Source organism: Mobula birostris, chromosome 9 (assembly GCF_030028105.1).
Source record: "Mobula birostris isolate sMobBir1 chromosome 9, sMobBir1.hap1, whole genome shotgun sequence".
NCBI classification, from domain to species: Eukaryota; Metazoa; Chordata; class Chondrichthyes; order Myliobatiformes; family Myliobatidae; genus Mobula; species Mobula birostris.
Window position 1 is genome coordinate 15,313,276 of NC_092378.1, and position 17,196 is coordinate 15,330,471.

General features: G+C 38.9%; 1 protein-coding gene across 3 annotated transcripts in view; it reads right to left on the reverse strand.

The window, feature by feature from the left end:
* grip1 (glutamate receptor interacting protein 1) overlaps positions 1 to 17,196 on the reverse strand; it is a 344,038-nt gene that overhangs the window by 2,436 nt on the left and 324,406 nt on the right. For 2 of the 3 annotated variants that reach the window (XM_072267518.1, XM_072267519.1), the window contains exons 20-24: positions 4,309 to 4,459; positions 3,018 to 3,116; positions 1,100 to 1,211; positions 913 to 981; positions 342 to 578 (exon numbers count right to left, since the gene is read on the reverse strand). In XM_072267518.1, coding sequence (XP_072123619.1) covers positions 342 to 578; positions 913 to 981; positions 1,100 to 1,211; positions 3,018 to 3,116; positions 4,309 to 4,459 — 668 coding nt within the window. The remainder of the gene's footprint in view (positions 1 to 341; positions 579 to 912; positions 982 to 1,099; positions 1,212 to 3,017; positions 3,117 to 4,308; positions 4,460 to 17,196) is intronic. The other variant, XM_072267520.1, reaches the window with a different exon arrangement.

A 17,196-nucleotide genomic window follows, 5' to 3' on the forward strand; every position in this document is an offset into this window, starting at 1 on the left:
ATTTGCTATATTTGAGCAGACAGCTGTGTGCTAGTTTCTCAGTTTGTTATTAAAGTGCACCACGTGGGGAATAGAAATTTCTAACAATAGTCTAATTTTACTCTGCTTTAGGTCATCATTTTTGAATAATCAAGCATAAATAATTGAAATTAAATTACAACTCCATTGCAAAACTTGTTGAAAGTAAATCTGAGGAAAAACAACTGAGCGTTGCTGTGCTAATCACTTCATGGAATTTGTCAAAGGGAATTGCATTTTCAACTAATCCATTTTCTATCCTGAAGCAAATCTAAATGGAGGTAGAAACATGACTAGAATAAATATTTTAGGGAATCTGAAACCTTATGCAGCTCCACTGGTGTTGGTGACATGATCTCTTTCATTTCTTGCTTGATCTTCCTAATAGCAAATGACTTTGATCTCACGCCATCTGACGGTAAAGTGTTGCTACGGGCAACCTGGGTGTAATGTGCCCTGACAGCATTTTTCTCTTGGAAGCTTGATTGTCTTCCCAATGGCCTGTGTGTCAGGCTGTTTTCATCATTCAGACACAGTGTGCTTCCGGACATGATTGTTGCCTGTTGGATGAGATAACAGAACTGTAAAAGGTTGGGTCCCAGGAAATTGTGGAAAGGCTTCTGTTAGGGAAGGTGGATGACAGTTGGGGAAAACTTAATGCTAATGAGTGAAAACAAATATTTTGAACAAAAAATACTTAAAGCAAAACAGAGTTTGCTATTGGCATTTGTTAAATAATACACATATATAGATTTGTTAGTATGGTTGAAAGTGCAGATTTTATCTCTTGTTAAATACAAAAGTGCAATCGTCTAAAGGTTCAACCAGAAATCTTCAAATGTATCAAACTGTTAGATCTTGAATTTCACACCAATTCTAAAATTTAAAAAGTACCAATAAAGCCAAGTCTTTCAAATTCAGATCCTTTTGGTTGGCATCCATCTTTAAAGAGGAGCTAGGTTCCTGTAATTAGCAAGACCAAATGCTGTAGACTCAAAATCGAAAGCTGTGTCTGAAATTATGTCTCATTGCTCTTTTAGAATGGTGAAAACCTATATTGCAAAAAGTGAAAATTTGATACCTCCAATTCCCTCAGGATTCCTGATTGACCACAGGTTTCTAAATCTTCCAAGGCCTGGGACCAAAAATTTTCTTCCTGATCTGCTTCTAACCCATCTTGTCCACCTACATAACTGAAATTTATTCAGAAAGGATATAGCATTAAAAATCTTGGGGGTGCATACATACTGTCAAAATACCCAATGGTAAAATTAAATATCTTTTCTCTTGATATTAACTGATAATTACTGTTTTTTTAATCACTGTACAATTTGAAATCAGATGTCCAGAAATAATTATATAAATATCAACTAGCTTTGGGTAACATCACAAATACATAGCCCACTTAAAGAAATTAATATTCAGCTTTTAAAATGAGGTGCACATTTGTCATGCATTAGTACTAGAAATGTTTTCTTCATCATGGTTTTTCAAATAGACCTGGTAAGCAATTAAACAATTGATTGTATAATTGAATAGTTTGGCCATTCATTTTCATTAGGCCAGTGAAAATGCTTCACCTTTATTTTACATTACTGGAGGTTATTATCATTGTTCTGAAATTCCTTTCCAGGCCTGCCAATCACATCTGCATTCAATCAACATCTATGACATTGCAAGAGAAAGTAGGCAATGGGTGGGGTAATTGTAGGGTACAAAAGAAGTGATAGTGGGGAAAAAGGACATGGCAGGTAGTGACAGGGACAAGAAGTGGGGAAGAGCAGGAGCTGAGATGTACTCTCTCACAGGTACTCTGCCCAAGATTGAACAGCAGCAGAATTTATAGCCTCTGTCCTCGATCCTGGAATCTGATGGGCAAAAACCATCTCTGCCAGAGCCAGCAGAAAGGACCTACATCTAAGACAACAGTCAGGTAGAAAGCAAACTGCAGAAGCAGGTGTTGAACTTTGGTATATTCTGATAGTGCACCGTTAGTCTTCCGATATTTTAAAGATGATAATTGACAGTCCTACTTTTAAGTAGCAATGTAGCTTGGTGTTGAGAGCAGAGGGCTGAAATGCTCCTTCAAACAAGAGTTGGACACCAGTTCTCCCTGCCATCTGCTAAACTGTCTGAGGCCGGAAATGCTTAAAAAAAAATACCCCCACACTGCGTTAATAACAAAGGAAACTGTTGAGTCTGACAGTGCATTTTGTTTCATCTAATTTATTTCACAATAATTAACTACATGCCACTTGGAAATAATTGGTATTAAAACCCTGTGATCTAATTCTAAGAGCCAAATGTTGATCTAATGGGATGGGGAACTATACCACTCAAAGCACATCAACACCAAGTCATCCGCCACCCCAAGGACTGAAGGTGAGAAATACATTACTTTCAAATTCATGTATCATCAAAGCCATGTCAGTAATCATCAAGCAATAGTTGTTTCTTATTCACCTTTGGTAAAGGTAGGTTAGGTGCTTTGAGGTGTGCAAAGTGTAGTAAGAATTTTAACCATCCTCTTGTGACTCCTATTTAATCTTGCCACGACTTCACGTTTCACTTATTACAATTTAACACTTAGTAGGCTCTTGCATCTGCAGCCTTACTAATAATCTACTCTCTGAAAATTCGATGGAAATGGCTTCCAGCAGACGTAGACACACGTGGTATACGTTACATTGAGCAAAAAAGCTCAGGCTTAGACTGCACATTATAATTTGCACAATAATGAAGACTTTGGCATGATGCTGGTGCCCAAGTTTGCTTGAAAGAGTGAGATGAAAAGCAGGTAAACTACTAAGGTGTGTGAGAAACAATGGAAATACATGCACAGGGTTAGTTGTGTTGCTTCTTCAAGGTTTCCTCTTCTGTTTAAATAATTATTTTGAAGGACTGAGTGAATTCCATAGAAATTCAGGACATAAAGGAAGCAATTTGGAGGATTTCATTATACTATTTACAGTGGCCAGAGATTAAATTGAAGGATGTACCTTAAGTTTTCTTGAAGACATGGATTATCCCCACCTATTTCTGGAAACCACTGGCTCACACCACTCACGGTTGACGAAATGGTATTGCGAATCTTGAGGCTGTGCATAAGGAATCGAGCACAAGGAATGCCATTGCATACAAACTACACAGTTGCCTGTCCTGTCAGACATTTTCTGCACAATCTGTGGAAGAATCTATAGTTCCTACACCATCCTCTTTAGCAGTTACAGAATTTAAAAACTGGAGTGGAAGTAAGTCATACTTAATCTTGATGAGTTGTTTAAATCAAAGATATTTTTTCCTAACTCTGGAGAAATTCACTATGCACAGGGTTGGTTTTTCTTTTGTCATTATTAAGTTGATAGGTAGTTCAAAATACCCTTGAAAATGATGCAGCTGTCCATTATTGCAAAAATATGCCAGTCACTCTATACTCAGGCATTCAAACCAGGAAAGTCTCTTATTTTATCTCTGTAGTCACAGAAGAAGAAGGGTGTTATGTCTCTCCTGATTTAGGATTGTAGTTTTATTTCTAATTACTAGATCTCACTGCTTACGGATGGGTTCACAGCTGTTGTTTGCTCATTATCACACTGTTAAACAATCAACTTTCATCATCAGAGCAGCCATTTTATATCGTTTGTACATTTCATTTCGTAGTCCGAAGCACTTGTTAGAATCGAAGGAATTTCAGTCAATATTTGAATCTGCCTTTTGGCAGAACGCTGAGAAGTACTGCCTTTATACACCAGCTCCTTGCGTACTGTAACACGTTGGTGAATAATAAAATCACCTCCAACTACACCACGCCGGGACTGGAGGTATCTATCTGTCTAGCCTGAGGAAACAGGGAAAGCTCTCATATGAGGGCAGAATAAGGGGACACTACAATTCAGTTAGCAAAATGCTGGGGAAGGAAGAGAAACAAAACTAATCAGGTTCTGCTCTCATTTATTAGTAATTTGAATTGTACAATTGTGGAACTGCATCAATTTCCTTCAGGTTTCAGAAAACCAGGATGAATAGAAATTTAGGGGAAAAAATGGAACTCGTATATGTGCACACTAATAGCACACAATATTATTTACAATATAAGCAAGCTTAAATCTAAACTCGCCTTGCATCATTATGTCATACTTTGATGTATTACAACATAGGAAAACATAACAGATGTTCCTGTTTGTTATTAAAGTTGTTCATTTCACAGGTGAAGTGTTTTGACTAAAAAGCCAATTATAGCTTGAAGGGAAAAAAATAGCAACTTTATGAAGAATAAATTGTGCAACTTACCCACTAGTGGTGGGTCTTTCCCATTCATCATCACTCAGTGTGATATCGTGATAAGGGTTATGGTGCCTGTTGGCAGGTGGATACGTCAGTTTAGCAGTTTTCCATTCATGTGCGTGAAGGCTGTAACCAGAGGCGTGATATCCAGATGGAACTAAGAAAGGGAAAATAGAGAATATTCAAGAGTTCAGATACAGTCTGGGAGTATTTAGTAATGTATCAAATCCTGTGAAAGAAAGGAATTGAGAAAGCAGGAATAAGAAGCACGAGGCACCATCTAATCTTAATATTACAGACAGAAAGTGTCATCTCACAAGAAGATTCACAAATTTGTCAAAATTACTTGCCAAAGCTTCATTGGGTTAATAAACTGTTTTTGCTCTATCAATTATACCAGTCTGGGTCATACCACTGTTTACAGTTTATTTAACACTGCTGAACAGCTTAATTTAATTACTGCCATTACCTGCCAGCTCTAGAAACCATTATTAAAGAAAATCAGTTACTACATCCATCACAGAGTATTATATCTGCATATTCTTAACATGCAACATACAGATTACATTTGACATCAAAATATGAAATCATCTTGACAGCATCATTATTTCCTAATTTACTGACTGACATTATCCAGCAGTATTCTACAGTGAAGCAGAATAATGTCTTACCTATTGGCTGGTGGAATGCACATTGTGTGGAGTTACATCAGCTCAATTAAATTTACATTGTTAAATGTCACATTCTAGCCCTGTGAACATTTTAATATTATGGCTGCTTTTTGGTTGGTAGTCATCAGAATTATAAAGTGATTCATTATATAGGAGGGACAAAAACTATTCAACATTTACCCATAAGGGAGGAAATTTTGAAGTATCTACAAGGACAGGATAGCACTAGAAGAAATGCACTAAGTTGGCTGGGATAGTTATTCAATCAAAACATTACAAAGTTCAAACTGATATAATTGTGTCTACACTAAAATAATCAGATTCTTGAACCAGCATGTTTAGCATTAAAGGGGGTCTACTTTGTAGATTATGATGAATAGCTTTCTAACCAAATCTACTCAATAAGTTAGCTGGAAAGATGGTTGTGAGGGGAGGGATTGAAGAAGACATTGACAGTTTAATTGATTATCAATAGAAATGAACCATTTAAAAAGGGTTAGAACTTACGACAAATAAGCAGCCATTACATTCACAACAGGTTATAATGTGCTTGTAATTCCAGGAATATGACCAGATCCATCACAAGTTACTCATGACATAAATTATGTAGGCTTTTGCTGATGGTTTGTACGTTACAATGTCACTGAGCTGTTTTGAGCAGCAGAATGGCACAAACAGTGAAAGTGCATGAGACCATGTGTAAACCTACAGTGCAGTGACAAATTGGAAATGTCATTTATTTTGCTTCCTGTGTCATTGTTGGAAGAGATTGGCATTCAGTCCCAACAAATTATCTCATCATAATTATGTGCCATGTTGTATGACTTGGGCGATCATGGTCTTAACCGTTGTAATGTGAACAAAGTCAATGGAGAGAGACGGAAGCTAGTGGACAACAACAACAAGCAGCAGGCATCATATTGAGACCCTTTCTAAGGAAGAGGCCTGTTTGACCCAACATTATATGACATCTTATGTGCTAACGATCAAAGGACAATTCTATATTTACAATGTATCTACGTTTCTTTTGAATTACAGATAATTTTCACAACTTCTTCGCACACACATTCCAGACACCCAAAATGAATGTTAATTAACATTGTCTGATTTTTTCAATTACCTGCTGTCCATAGCTCTAGGGCTGCATTTTAAATTTAATCTACAATCCATGATCAGGTCCAAAGGTTGGTTGCTGAAGTTAATATTTGCTATATACCCTAATTCCAGAATATGCCCTAACATTGACTATGATTGTTTTTGGCAATTTTTTCTACAGAAGTGGTTTACTACCAGCCATTATCAATACTCTTCAGAGATTGCCTGGCGTCAGTGGTCGCATAACCAGGACTTGTGATCCAGATGCTCGTACAACCATCCATCACCTGCTCCCATGGCTTCACAACACAGATCAGGGGCTAAGCAGGTGCTACACCTTGCCCAAAGGTGGCCTGCAGGCTAGCAGAGGGAAGGAGTGCCTTACACCTCCTTTAGTAGAGACGTATCTCCACCCCGCCACCCCAAGATATCTATCACGTTTAAATTCCTCCATTCACCTCACTTCATCCCTAATTACCTCCAGCATACCAGTCCCTGGTCCTCTAATTCTAGCCTTGTGCTTTTCTACCTTCTCACCTCCCACCCCACGCTCTGTTATTGGTGATCAAGCTTTCAAGTGCCAACAGACACTAAAGTATTTTACTGGGGATATATTAATCTCCATCCTCTTTATGATCCTATTGAAAAAAACTATAACTTTGACCAGATATCTGGTTATTCCTCCAAATATTTCCTTTATTTTTGGCACCCATTTTACCTTGTACTAAGGAGTTTTGCACAGGAATATTCTTCCGCAATGAAAAGACCATAAATAAATGAGCTGATGATATAATTGCAAGGCTTTTAACATCAATAGAGTCGCTGAATCTTCTGTCTACCAGAGCATCTATTCAGATCAATTACATAGAATCTGCTGAAATGGAAATGGGTATTGCATCAACCAGTCAGTACTGATGTTTATCCTCATGCAGCAGACAAATCTTTTTCTATATCCCTTATGTTCTTTCCCATCAATCATTTAACTTCTTGCTTAGTCGCAAGTTGTATGTCCAGTTCTTTGCAGCACAGTGCACTTGAGGAAATGTGAAGAGTTTTGAGAAGTTAATCAAGCAGAATTACATCTTATAAACACAAGAAAAGTCTGCAGAAGCTGGAAATCCAAAATAAAACACAGCAAAATGCTGGAGGAACTCAGCAGGCCAAGCAGCATCTATGGAAGTGAATGGAGAGTCGATATTTTGAGCTGAGACCTTTCTTTAGGACTGAAGAGCATGGGGCAAGATGCCAGAATGAACAGGTGGGGAGAGGGGAAGGAGGCTAGCTGGAAGGTGATAGGTGAAGCCAGGTGAGTGAGAAAGGTCAAGGGCTGGTTAGATTCAGATAGGAGAGAAGAGTAGACTTTAGGAGAAAGGGAAGGAAAAGAGGACCCAGGGGGAAGTAATAGGAGAGAGGAGGCAAAAGGTCAGAGTGGGAAATAGAGGAAGGGGGAGCAGGAGGGAGTGAATTTGTTTACCAGAAGAAGAAATCGATATTCACGCCACCAGGCTGAACACAGACAGAATATAAGGTGTAGCCTCATCATCGCACGAGACCATGGACCGACATGTTGGACCGGGAATAGGAATTAAAATGTTTGGCCACTGGGAAGTTCCACGTGTGGCAGAATTACATTTTGTCTTACATAGAACAGTACAGGCCCTTTAAACCAACTCCAAAATCAATCCAACCCTTCCCTCCCATACAACCCTCCATTTTGCTTTCAACCATGTGTCTATTAAATTTCCCAAATATATCCACCTACCATCACCACCACAGTCCATTCCTTGCACTTACCACTCTCTGTGTAAAAAGATTACCTCGATATCCACCACTATACCTCCCTCTAATCACCTTAAACATATGTCCATTCTTAATAGACATTGCCCCACCTCCCAAGAAAAAGGTGCCAGCTGTACACTCTATCTATGCCTCTTATCATCTATCTACACGTCTACCAAGTTACCAGTCAACTCCCTTCATGCCAAAGAGCAAGTTTGCTCAATCTTGATTAAGACATTCTCTAATCCAGGCAGTAAATGTCCAGTTTTTTTTTTAAATGGGATGTGCTGATGGAGGAGAGGATGAGTGAAAGGTGTGTGTGATCATGTGAAATGAATGAAGATCTCACTAAAGTTGTTCAGTTTAAGAATGTTTTTTTCCCAGAGACACTGTCAATTAGGAATATTGCTAACAATTCCCAGTACTGAAGCAGCCAACCGACAGGCTCACTGTACCAAAAGCAAGGTGCAATTAACAGGATAACCTTTGGCTGGAATGCATTTCCTGGAAGAATGGAAAGTAGAGTTACTTCAACTTTTATGTATTTGAATAATCCATTAACGTGAATGACAAAATCCACTACCTCCCTAAAAGCAGAATTAAAATTAATCTTGTTCGGTGTCTAACAAGTAGCAAGAATCCCACACCTGTAATTTTCAAAAGTAAGAGCAGGTAGATTTCAAAGTTGTAACACACAGCAATGTACTACTTTGCTCTCTAGACTTAGTTGTGCTTATGGAGATCAAGAGCTCATGAACCTGACTGACCAAAAATTCTATGGTGATCTAAGCAGGTTATTTTCCTTGCATCAATGAACCTCTCCAAAAGGTCCAAAAATTAATCAAGAAAAAAAATTCAAGGCAGTCACAGTATATTCCACAAGTTTCCAAGATTTGTTGAAATGGACTGCAAAGGTCATTTTAAAACTGCATCTTGATGTTTACATTGTTCCTCATTTTCCCTGTATTATCACATGCGTTTTTCTCCAAGCTGCCAGACCGTTTACAGCTTGACACGGCCTGGACTAAATGTTAAAGAACTTTGTTTTTTGGACAAGTGAATGAACAGAATACATAATGGATGGAATTCAGTTCAATACTTTGTTCAAATAGCTGTACAAAATAATGAATATGCTCTATCTCCCACGACAGTGGGTTGTTTTAAACAAAGTAAATGCTCTCCCGCATCATAACTGAATCTAGCTGCTTTCTCTTTAAGTAATTTGCATTTATATCTGTTGACCTGATGAACTGTAGTGTTCCTGAGGGGGTGGGCTAGCTCCAGACTTATCATATCAGAGATGTTCAATCAGCTGTTGGAGATTTTTCATCTTGTAGGACAAACTTACTTTATGACACTGATGCACTGATGTGAATTTTGATGTTCTGTCATTCAGCTCACTGAGGCAATTACTGACAATCTGGAGGATAACCACTGCATATAAGAAACAAGTGCATTAATTGCACCTGTCAGCTCTTCCCTTAGCAGTGAAGTACATTTAACTTATGAAGCTATTGAATTAATTAGCTTTAAGCTGAATTGGGAAGGTAAAACCTCATGATTCTTAAAATAACTTGCTTATACCCATCTACTATGAAACCAGCCAGTCAAGTCCACTGATATTTGTCTATAGCTTCATCAAAATTAAAATAGATATTACTGATGCTTCAGTTTAAAATTTTTAAACTAGTATTTCTCTAGTTTCAATGTACAGTTAGACCATAAGACATAGGAGCAGAATTAGGCCATTCAGCCCATCTAGTCTGCTCTGCCATTCCATCACGGCTGATCCTGGATCCCACTCGACCACACGCACCTGCCTTCTCACCACATCCTTTGATGCCCTGACTGATAAGGAAACGATCAACTTCCGCCTTAAGTATACCCAAGGAGTTCATCCGGCTTTTGCTGTAAAGTCGCTTGTGAGAGCCAAATATCTGATAAAATGTCATTCAAAGATCACTCAGAAGCTGGATGTTTGATTAGTTCTGCAAAATGAGTTCTTTTGTCAAATGTTCTAATTGAACCATACTTCCATTAGGGATAAGCATCTAAGATCTGCAATATGATTGTTTTAATGCCAGCACTTTTTGAGAGAGGATTTGTCAAACATGGCTTCTGTTCCAACTTTAAATTGTAGATTCTAGTGAATTAGGAAAATAGTTTTGATTACCTGCAGTCAGTTAATATATTTTTCATTGTCTTATTCATTTTTCTTCCAGCTGATATGTCTCATGTAAGTTATAGAGTCATAGAAAACTCCAGCACCAAAAACAGGTCCTTTGGCCCATCTAGTCCATGCTGATTCATTTAAACTGCCCAGTCCCATCAACCTACACTGGGACCATAGGCCTCCATACTTCCATCCATGTACCAATCTAAACTTCTCTTAAAAGTTGAAATCAAACTTAAGTTGGCACTTTGTTCCACAATCTCATGACCCTCTAAGTGAATTAATTCTGCCTCATGATCCCCTTAAACTTTTCACCTTTTACCCTTAACTGGTTGTAGTCTCACCTAACCTCAGCGGAAAAGAGCCTGCTTGAATTTACCCTATCTGTACCCCTCATAAGTTTACCTCTATCAAATCTCCCCTCATTTTTCTATGTTGGAAGGAATAAAGTCCTCATCTATTCAGTCTTTCCCTATAACTCAGGTCCTCAAATCCCGGCAACATCCTTGTAAAATTTATCAGTACTCTTTCAAACTTACTTACATCTTTCCTGCAGGTGGATGATCAAAGCTACACACAACACTCCAAATTAGGTCTCATCAACGTCTTAAGGCAACTTCAACGTATTTAGATTTATGAAAGCCAATGTGCAAGAAGCTTTCTTTACGGCTCTATCTACCTGTCCACCACTTTCAATGAATTCTGGACCTGTATTCCCAGATACCTCACTCCTCAGTGCTGTACTATTCACTGTGTAAGACCTACCTTGGTTGGTTCAAATGCAACACCTCGCACCTTGTCTGCATTAAGTTCCATCTGCCAATTTTCAACCCACTTATCCAGCTTGTCTAGGTCCCACTGCAAACTCTGATAGTCTTCCTCACTGTCTACTATATCCCCTAACTTGGTGTCATCCACAAATTTGCTGATATAATTAGCCACGTTATCATCCAGATCATTGATATAGATGACAAACAACAACAGACCCGGCATCGACCCCTGTGGCACTCCACTAGTCACAAGCCTCCAGTCAGAGAGGCAACCATCTACTACCACTCGTTGGCTCTCCCACAAAACCCATGTCCAATCCAATTTACTACCTCATCCTGAATGACAAGTAACTAAATCTTTTTGTACAACCTCCCATGTGGGACATTGTTAAATACCTTGCTAAAGTCCATGTAAACAACATCCACTGCCTTACCTTCAAAGTACTTGGTAACTTCCTCAAAAAACTCTATAAGACTGGTCAAACATGACCTGCCATGCACAAAGCCATGCTGACTGTCCTTAATCAGTCCATGTCTATCCAAATACTCACAGATCTGGTCCCTTAGAATGCTTTCCAATGGCATTCCCACTACTGATGTCAGGTTCACTGGCCTATCATTTCCTTTTCTTAAACAGCAGAACAACAGTACCTCACCTGTCATGAAGGATGATTTAAATATCTCTGCTAGAGCCCCTGCAATTTCTGCACTTGCCTCCCACAGAGTTCAGGGAAACACCTCATCAGGCCCGGGGTATTTATCCACACTAATTTGTCTCAAGATAGCAAACACCTCCTCCTCTGTAATCTGTATAGAGTCCATGACCATGCTGCTGTTTTCCCTCACTTCCACAGACTCTTGTGTTGGGCACGTGGCCAAGTGGTTAAGGCATTCGTCTAGTGATTTGAAGGTCACTAGTTCGAGCCTCAGCTGTGGCAGCGTGTTTGTGTCCTTGAGCAAGGCACTTAATCACACATTGCTTTAGTCTGTGCGAGGAGTGGCGCCCCACACAGACTTCCAATCTGCTCTTGTAAGGCATGAAAATGCCCAACGCAGGCCTCTCATGGTCTGAGTCGACATTCCCCCTCCCTCCACAGACTCTGTGTCTGTCTTCTAAGTAAATACAGAAGTAAAAAATCCATTTAAGATCTCCCTCATCCCTTTTGTCTCCACACATAGATAACCATTCTGATCTTCCACAGGACCAATTTTGTCCCTTGCAATCCTTTTGCTCTTAACAATTCGTGAAGCTAAAAACATTCATGGTATCTCTATAAATGGGACCATACATAAGATCTCTCTTTATGCAGATGATCTTCTGGTTTATATCTCGAATGCTGAAGAATCTATTCCTAATCTTTTGGAATTATTAACTGATTTTGGAAAATTTTCAGGATATAAACTTAACTTAAATAAAACTGCATTGTTCCCTTTAAATGTTTCTGTTTTTATATATAATGATATTCCATTTAGAATTCTGAATTCTTTTAAATATTTGGGTATTATCATTACAAATAAATATAAGGATCTTTATAAAGCTAATGTAGTTCCTTTATTGGACTCTATGAAATAATTATTTTCTAGATGGAATCCTCTTACACTTTCTTTAATAGGTCATATTCATGCCATGAAAATGATGATTTTACCTAGATTTTTATATATTTTTCAAAATATACCTATTTTTCTAACTAAATATTTTTTTGATCAAATTGATTCTACTATTTCGTCCTTTATTGGGAATAATAAAAAACCAACAGTTAACAAGTTTCATTTACAAGAATCCAAAAAAGATGGTAGACTCGCGTTACCTAATTTAAGATTGTATTACTGGGCTGTTAATATTCGACAACTATGTTTTTGGTTATATTGGCTCGATAAGAACCAAAAATCAGCTTGGATTGATTTGGAATTTAAAGCTATGAATCAATTTTATTTAACTTCATTATTAAGAGCTCCATTACCTTTACAACTTGCTAAAATTTCCAATTTAAATCGCTACCCTGTTATTGAACAGTCCTTACAGGTTTGGTTTCAGTTTCGCAACTCTTTTAATTTTAAGCAATTTAAATTGTCTAGCCCTGTATTTCAAAATTTGCTATTTAATCCTTCAATTACTGATCCCATTTTTCTTTTATGGAGAAATAAGGGGATCTGTTCTTTTGCAGATTTATTTAGTGATGGTCGATTGATGACTTTTGAAGAGTTAATTAGCAAATATTCTCTCTCTCATACACATTTCTTGCAATATTTTCAGGTTAGACATTTTTTTACAAAAATATGTTTCTACATTTCCATATATGCAAGAACCTGATTTGTTGGATACTATTTTGAATATGAATCCTTTAGTGAGAGGCTCCATTGGTAGAATTTATAATTTATTTTTACTACAAAAAGATAACCTCTCACTAAAGATTAAACAAGATTGGGAGAGAGAACTTAATATGACTTTTGTTAATGAAGATTGGTTGCGAGTTCTGAAAATGGTTAATTCTTCGATATGTGCCAATCATTGTTTAATTCAATTTAAAATTCTTTACCGTTATTATTTAACAAAGGAGAGGCTATCCAAAATATTTCCTAATATAGATAATTATTGTGATAGGTGCAAAAATAAAGTAGCTACTTTGTCACGTATGTTCTGGTCATGACCCTCATTGAAATCTTGGAAATCTTTATTTTCTACAATTTCTAAAGCTTTGAAAATTAATTTACAACCTAATACATTGACTGTTCTATTTGAAATAGTTCCGCATCATATTCAGCGTATTTCATTTTCAACCAACATGTAATTGCATTCGTTACATTGTTGGCAAGAAGGGCTATTTTACTGAAGTGGAAAGATACCTCTGTCCCTACACTAATTCAATGGTTTTCCCAAGTAATGTTATGTCTTAGTTTGGAAGAAATTAGAAGTAGAACTTCTGATCCCCGATTCGATTTTGAGAGAAGGTGAGGCTCTTTTGCCAAATATTATCATTTAATTTGAATTAATTTGTACGGTTTCCTTCCAATTTTATGTTATTTTATGTGATTTGGCGGTTGTTGTTTTCTTTTTCCTCTTTTATATATATAAATGATCGTAAGACGTATTGCTCTGGGAGTTGGTTCCTAATGGGTTTTTTTTGTTTTGTAGTTATTGGGGGTTTTTTTCAGTTAGTTGGGGTTCTCTTTTTTCCTTCTTTTTCTTATATAAAGAAAATTTTTGTCATTAGTATATATAAGTTTTTTTCTCTTCTGTTTTATTAATTATATATATATATATACTAATTTGTTAAACTTCCGTATCTTATAGCTGTAGAAGATATAAAAGCCTTGAAGTACCAGCCCTTAGTGCAGGAGTGTAAAGACAAGGGGTGGCAGGCACAGTTGTTCCCTGTGGAGATCGGCTGCAGGGGTTTCCCAGCCAAATCAGCATGGCGGTTGTTGTCAGATCTGGGCCTGGATGAAAGGAGCAGAAAACAAGCAGCTCGTAGGATGGGGTAAGAGGCAGAACGAGCCTCTTGTTGGACTTTGAGTAGGCGAGAGGAGGGAAGGTGGAAGCCAGGAGCAGATGGGCAGTGATTTGGCCACCACTGCCTGCCCACCAACTGGAGAGTGTCGTGGTTAAGGGTCGAAATACTCAGTGAAGGTTGGGAACCACCTGATGACATCTGCTCCTGGATGAAGGCTACTTCATAAGGTAACTGCTACCTTATAAGGTAACTGGAGCATGCACCCTAACAGGTGTATGTAACAAGTATATTAATAAAAAGATTTTAAAAATGAAATGTTTGTAGAATCTCTTAGGATTCTCCTTGTCTACTTGGCAACATTCTGCCTTCTTTTAACTCTCCTGATTTCTTTCTTAGGTATTCTCCTGCATTTCTTATAGTCCATAAGTACATTTGTTCCTACCTGCCTATATCTGCTATTCATCTCCTTTTCTACCTTAACCAGGTCCTCAACAAATCTTGAAAACCAAGGTTCCTTAAGCCTGTTATCTTTACCTTTTATACTGACAGGCACATACAGGTTTTATACTCTCAAATTTTCACTGTTAAAGGCCTCCCACTTACCAAGTACTGTATTCCTTTGCCGTTAAACAGCCTGTCCCAATCCACACTTACCAGATCCTTTCTGATACCATCAAAATTGGTCCTTCTCCAATTTAGAATCTCAACCCGTGGACCAGACCCATCTTTTTCCATATTTACTTTGAAACTAATGGCATTGTAATCACTGGATGCGAACTGTCCTCTGCACAAATTCTGTCACCTGCCCTGTCTCGTTCCCTATAGCAGATCAGGTATCATATATTCTCTCGCTGGGTCTTCTATACTGATTAAGGAAACTTTCCTGAGTACATTTGACAAATTCTATCCCATCTAGTCCTTTTACAATTATGGGGGCCCCAGTCAATATTTGTAAAGTTAAAACCACTTGCTATAACAATCTTATGTTTACTTCAGCGCTCTGTGATCTCTCTACAAACCTGTTCCTCTAAATCCCGAAGACTGTTGGGTCATTTGTAATATATCACCATCTACATCCCAGATGTAAAGGACAGCTACAAATACCTGGGGCTCCTGCAGGCGCATGAAGCCATGATGAGGACACAAGGAAGGCTGCAACAGCCAGGTACCTCCAAAGAGTGGAACAGGTCCTAAAAAGCCAGCTGAATGGAAGAACAAGATCAGTGCCACCAACGCATTCGCCCTACCAGTCATTAGATACCCAGCTGCAATAATGTGCTGCCCAAGGAACGAACTGGAAGCCTCAGGAGCTACCAGAAACTACTAACAATACATGGAGCATTCCGTTCAAGGTCCAACGTCATGCAACTGTACACCCACCAGAATAAAGGAGGACAGGGACTTGGAAGTGACAAGGCCACAGTCCTGGAAGAAATGCGAAACATTCATGAGCATGTCAGGAAGATGGCCCCTAGGGATGACCTGCTAGGAGAATACCTCAGACAGCAGGCAGGGGATACAGAAAAGGAAGTGAGTGAAGCAGAGCCAGTGGACTAGAGGCCATGGCAGGACGAGCCACTGCACGGGATGTACCATCGCCAGACATCAGAGGTGGCTGACATGAGAAAGTCCTGCCAATGGCTGGAAATGGCAGGGCAGAGGGACAGCACAGAGGTGTTGCTCCTGGCCGCACAAGAACAGGCGCTGAGCACCAGAGCAACAGTAACAGGGGTCTGTCACACCAGACAAGGCCCATGATGCAGACCGTGCAAGGAATCCACTGTAAGCATCCAGCACATTGTAGCAGGGTGCAAGATGCAGGCAGGAACAGCATACACTGAACGGCACAACCAAGTTGCAAGAATTGTGTACAGGAACATCTGCGCCGAATAGGGATTGGACACTCCCAAGTCCAAATGGGAAACACTCGAGAAGGTAGTGCAGAATGATAGAGCTAAAATCATGTGGGAGTTCCAAATACAGACTGATAAGCAGGCACTGGCCAACCAACCAGACATCGTAATACTGGACAAGGAACAGAAGAAAGCAATAGTAATAGATGGGGCAATCCCAAATGACAGTAACATCAGGAAGAAAGAATATGAGAAGCTGGAGAAATACCAGGGCTTGAAAGAGCAGATAGAAGGGATGTGGAAGGTTAATGTCAGAGCAATCCTGGTGGTGAGAGGAGCACCTGGAGCTGTGACACATGGACTTGGAAAGTGGCTCCACAAATCCTGGGACCAACAGCTAACATACTCCTCCTGACCTAAAAAGTTTTATTCCAAGTCAGTAACATAGAGTTCGACCCACCAGGATCGAAATAAGCTGCAGAGACTTAGTTAGCATCATCATGGGCACTAGGCTCTGCTGTATCTCGGATACCTTGAAGGAGCAATGCCTCAAAAACGTGGCATCCGTCATTAAGGACCCACATCACCCAGGACACGCCCTGTTCTCCTTGCTACCATCAGGAAGGAGGTACAGGAGCCCAAAGGCACACACTCAATGATTCAGGAACAGCTTCTTCCCCTTTGCCATCTGATTTCTGAATGGACATTGAACCCATGAGTGCTATTCACTACCTCGCCAATTTATAAAAATCTTTATTTTTGCATCACATATATATATATACACACACTCACTGTAATTCATATTTTTCACTCAATTATTATGTATTGCATTGTACAGCTGCCACAAAGACAACAAATTTCTTGGAGGTAATATGCAGGTAATATTAAACCTGATTCTGAACATTGAAAGGCCTAGATCGAGTGTACATGGTAAGGATGTTTCCAATAGCATGGGAGTCTAGGACCTGGGGGCACAGCCTCAAAATAGAAGAAGGTCCATTTGAAATGGAGATGAGGGGGAATTTCTTTAACCAGAGGGTGGTGAATCTGTGGAATTCATTGCCACAGGTGACTGTGGAGGCCAAGTATATTGGAGGTGTA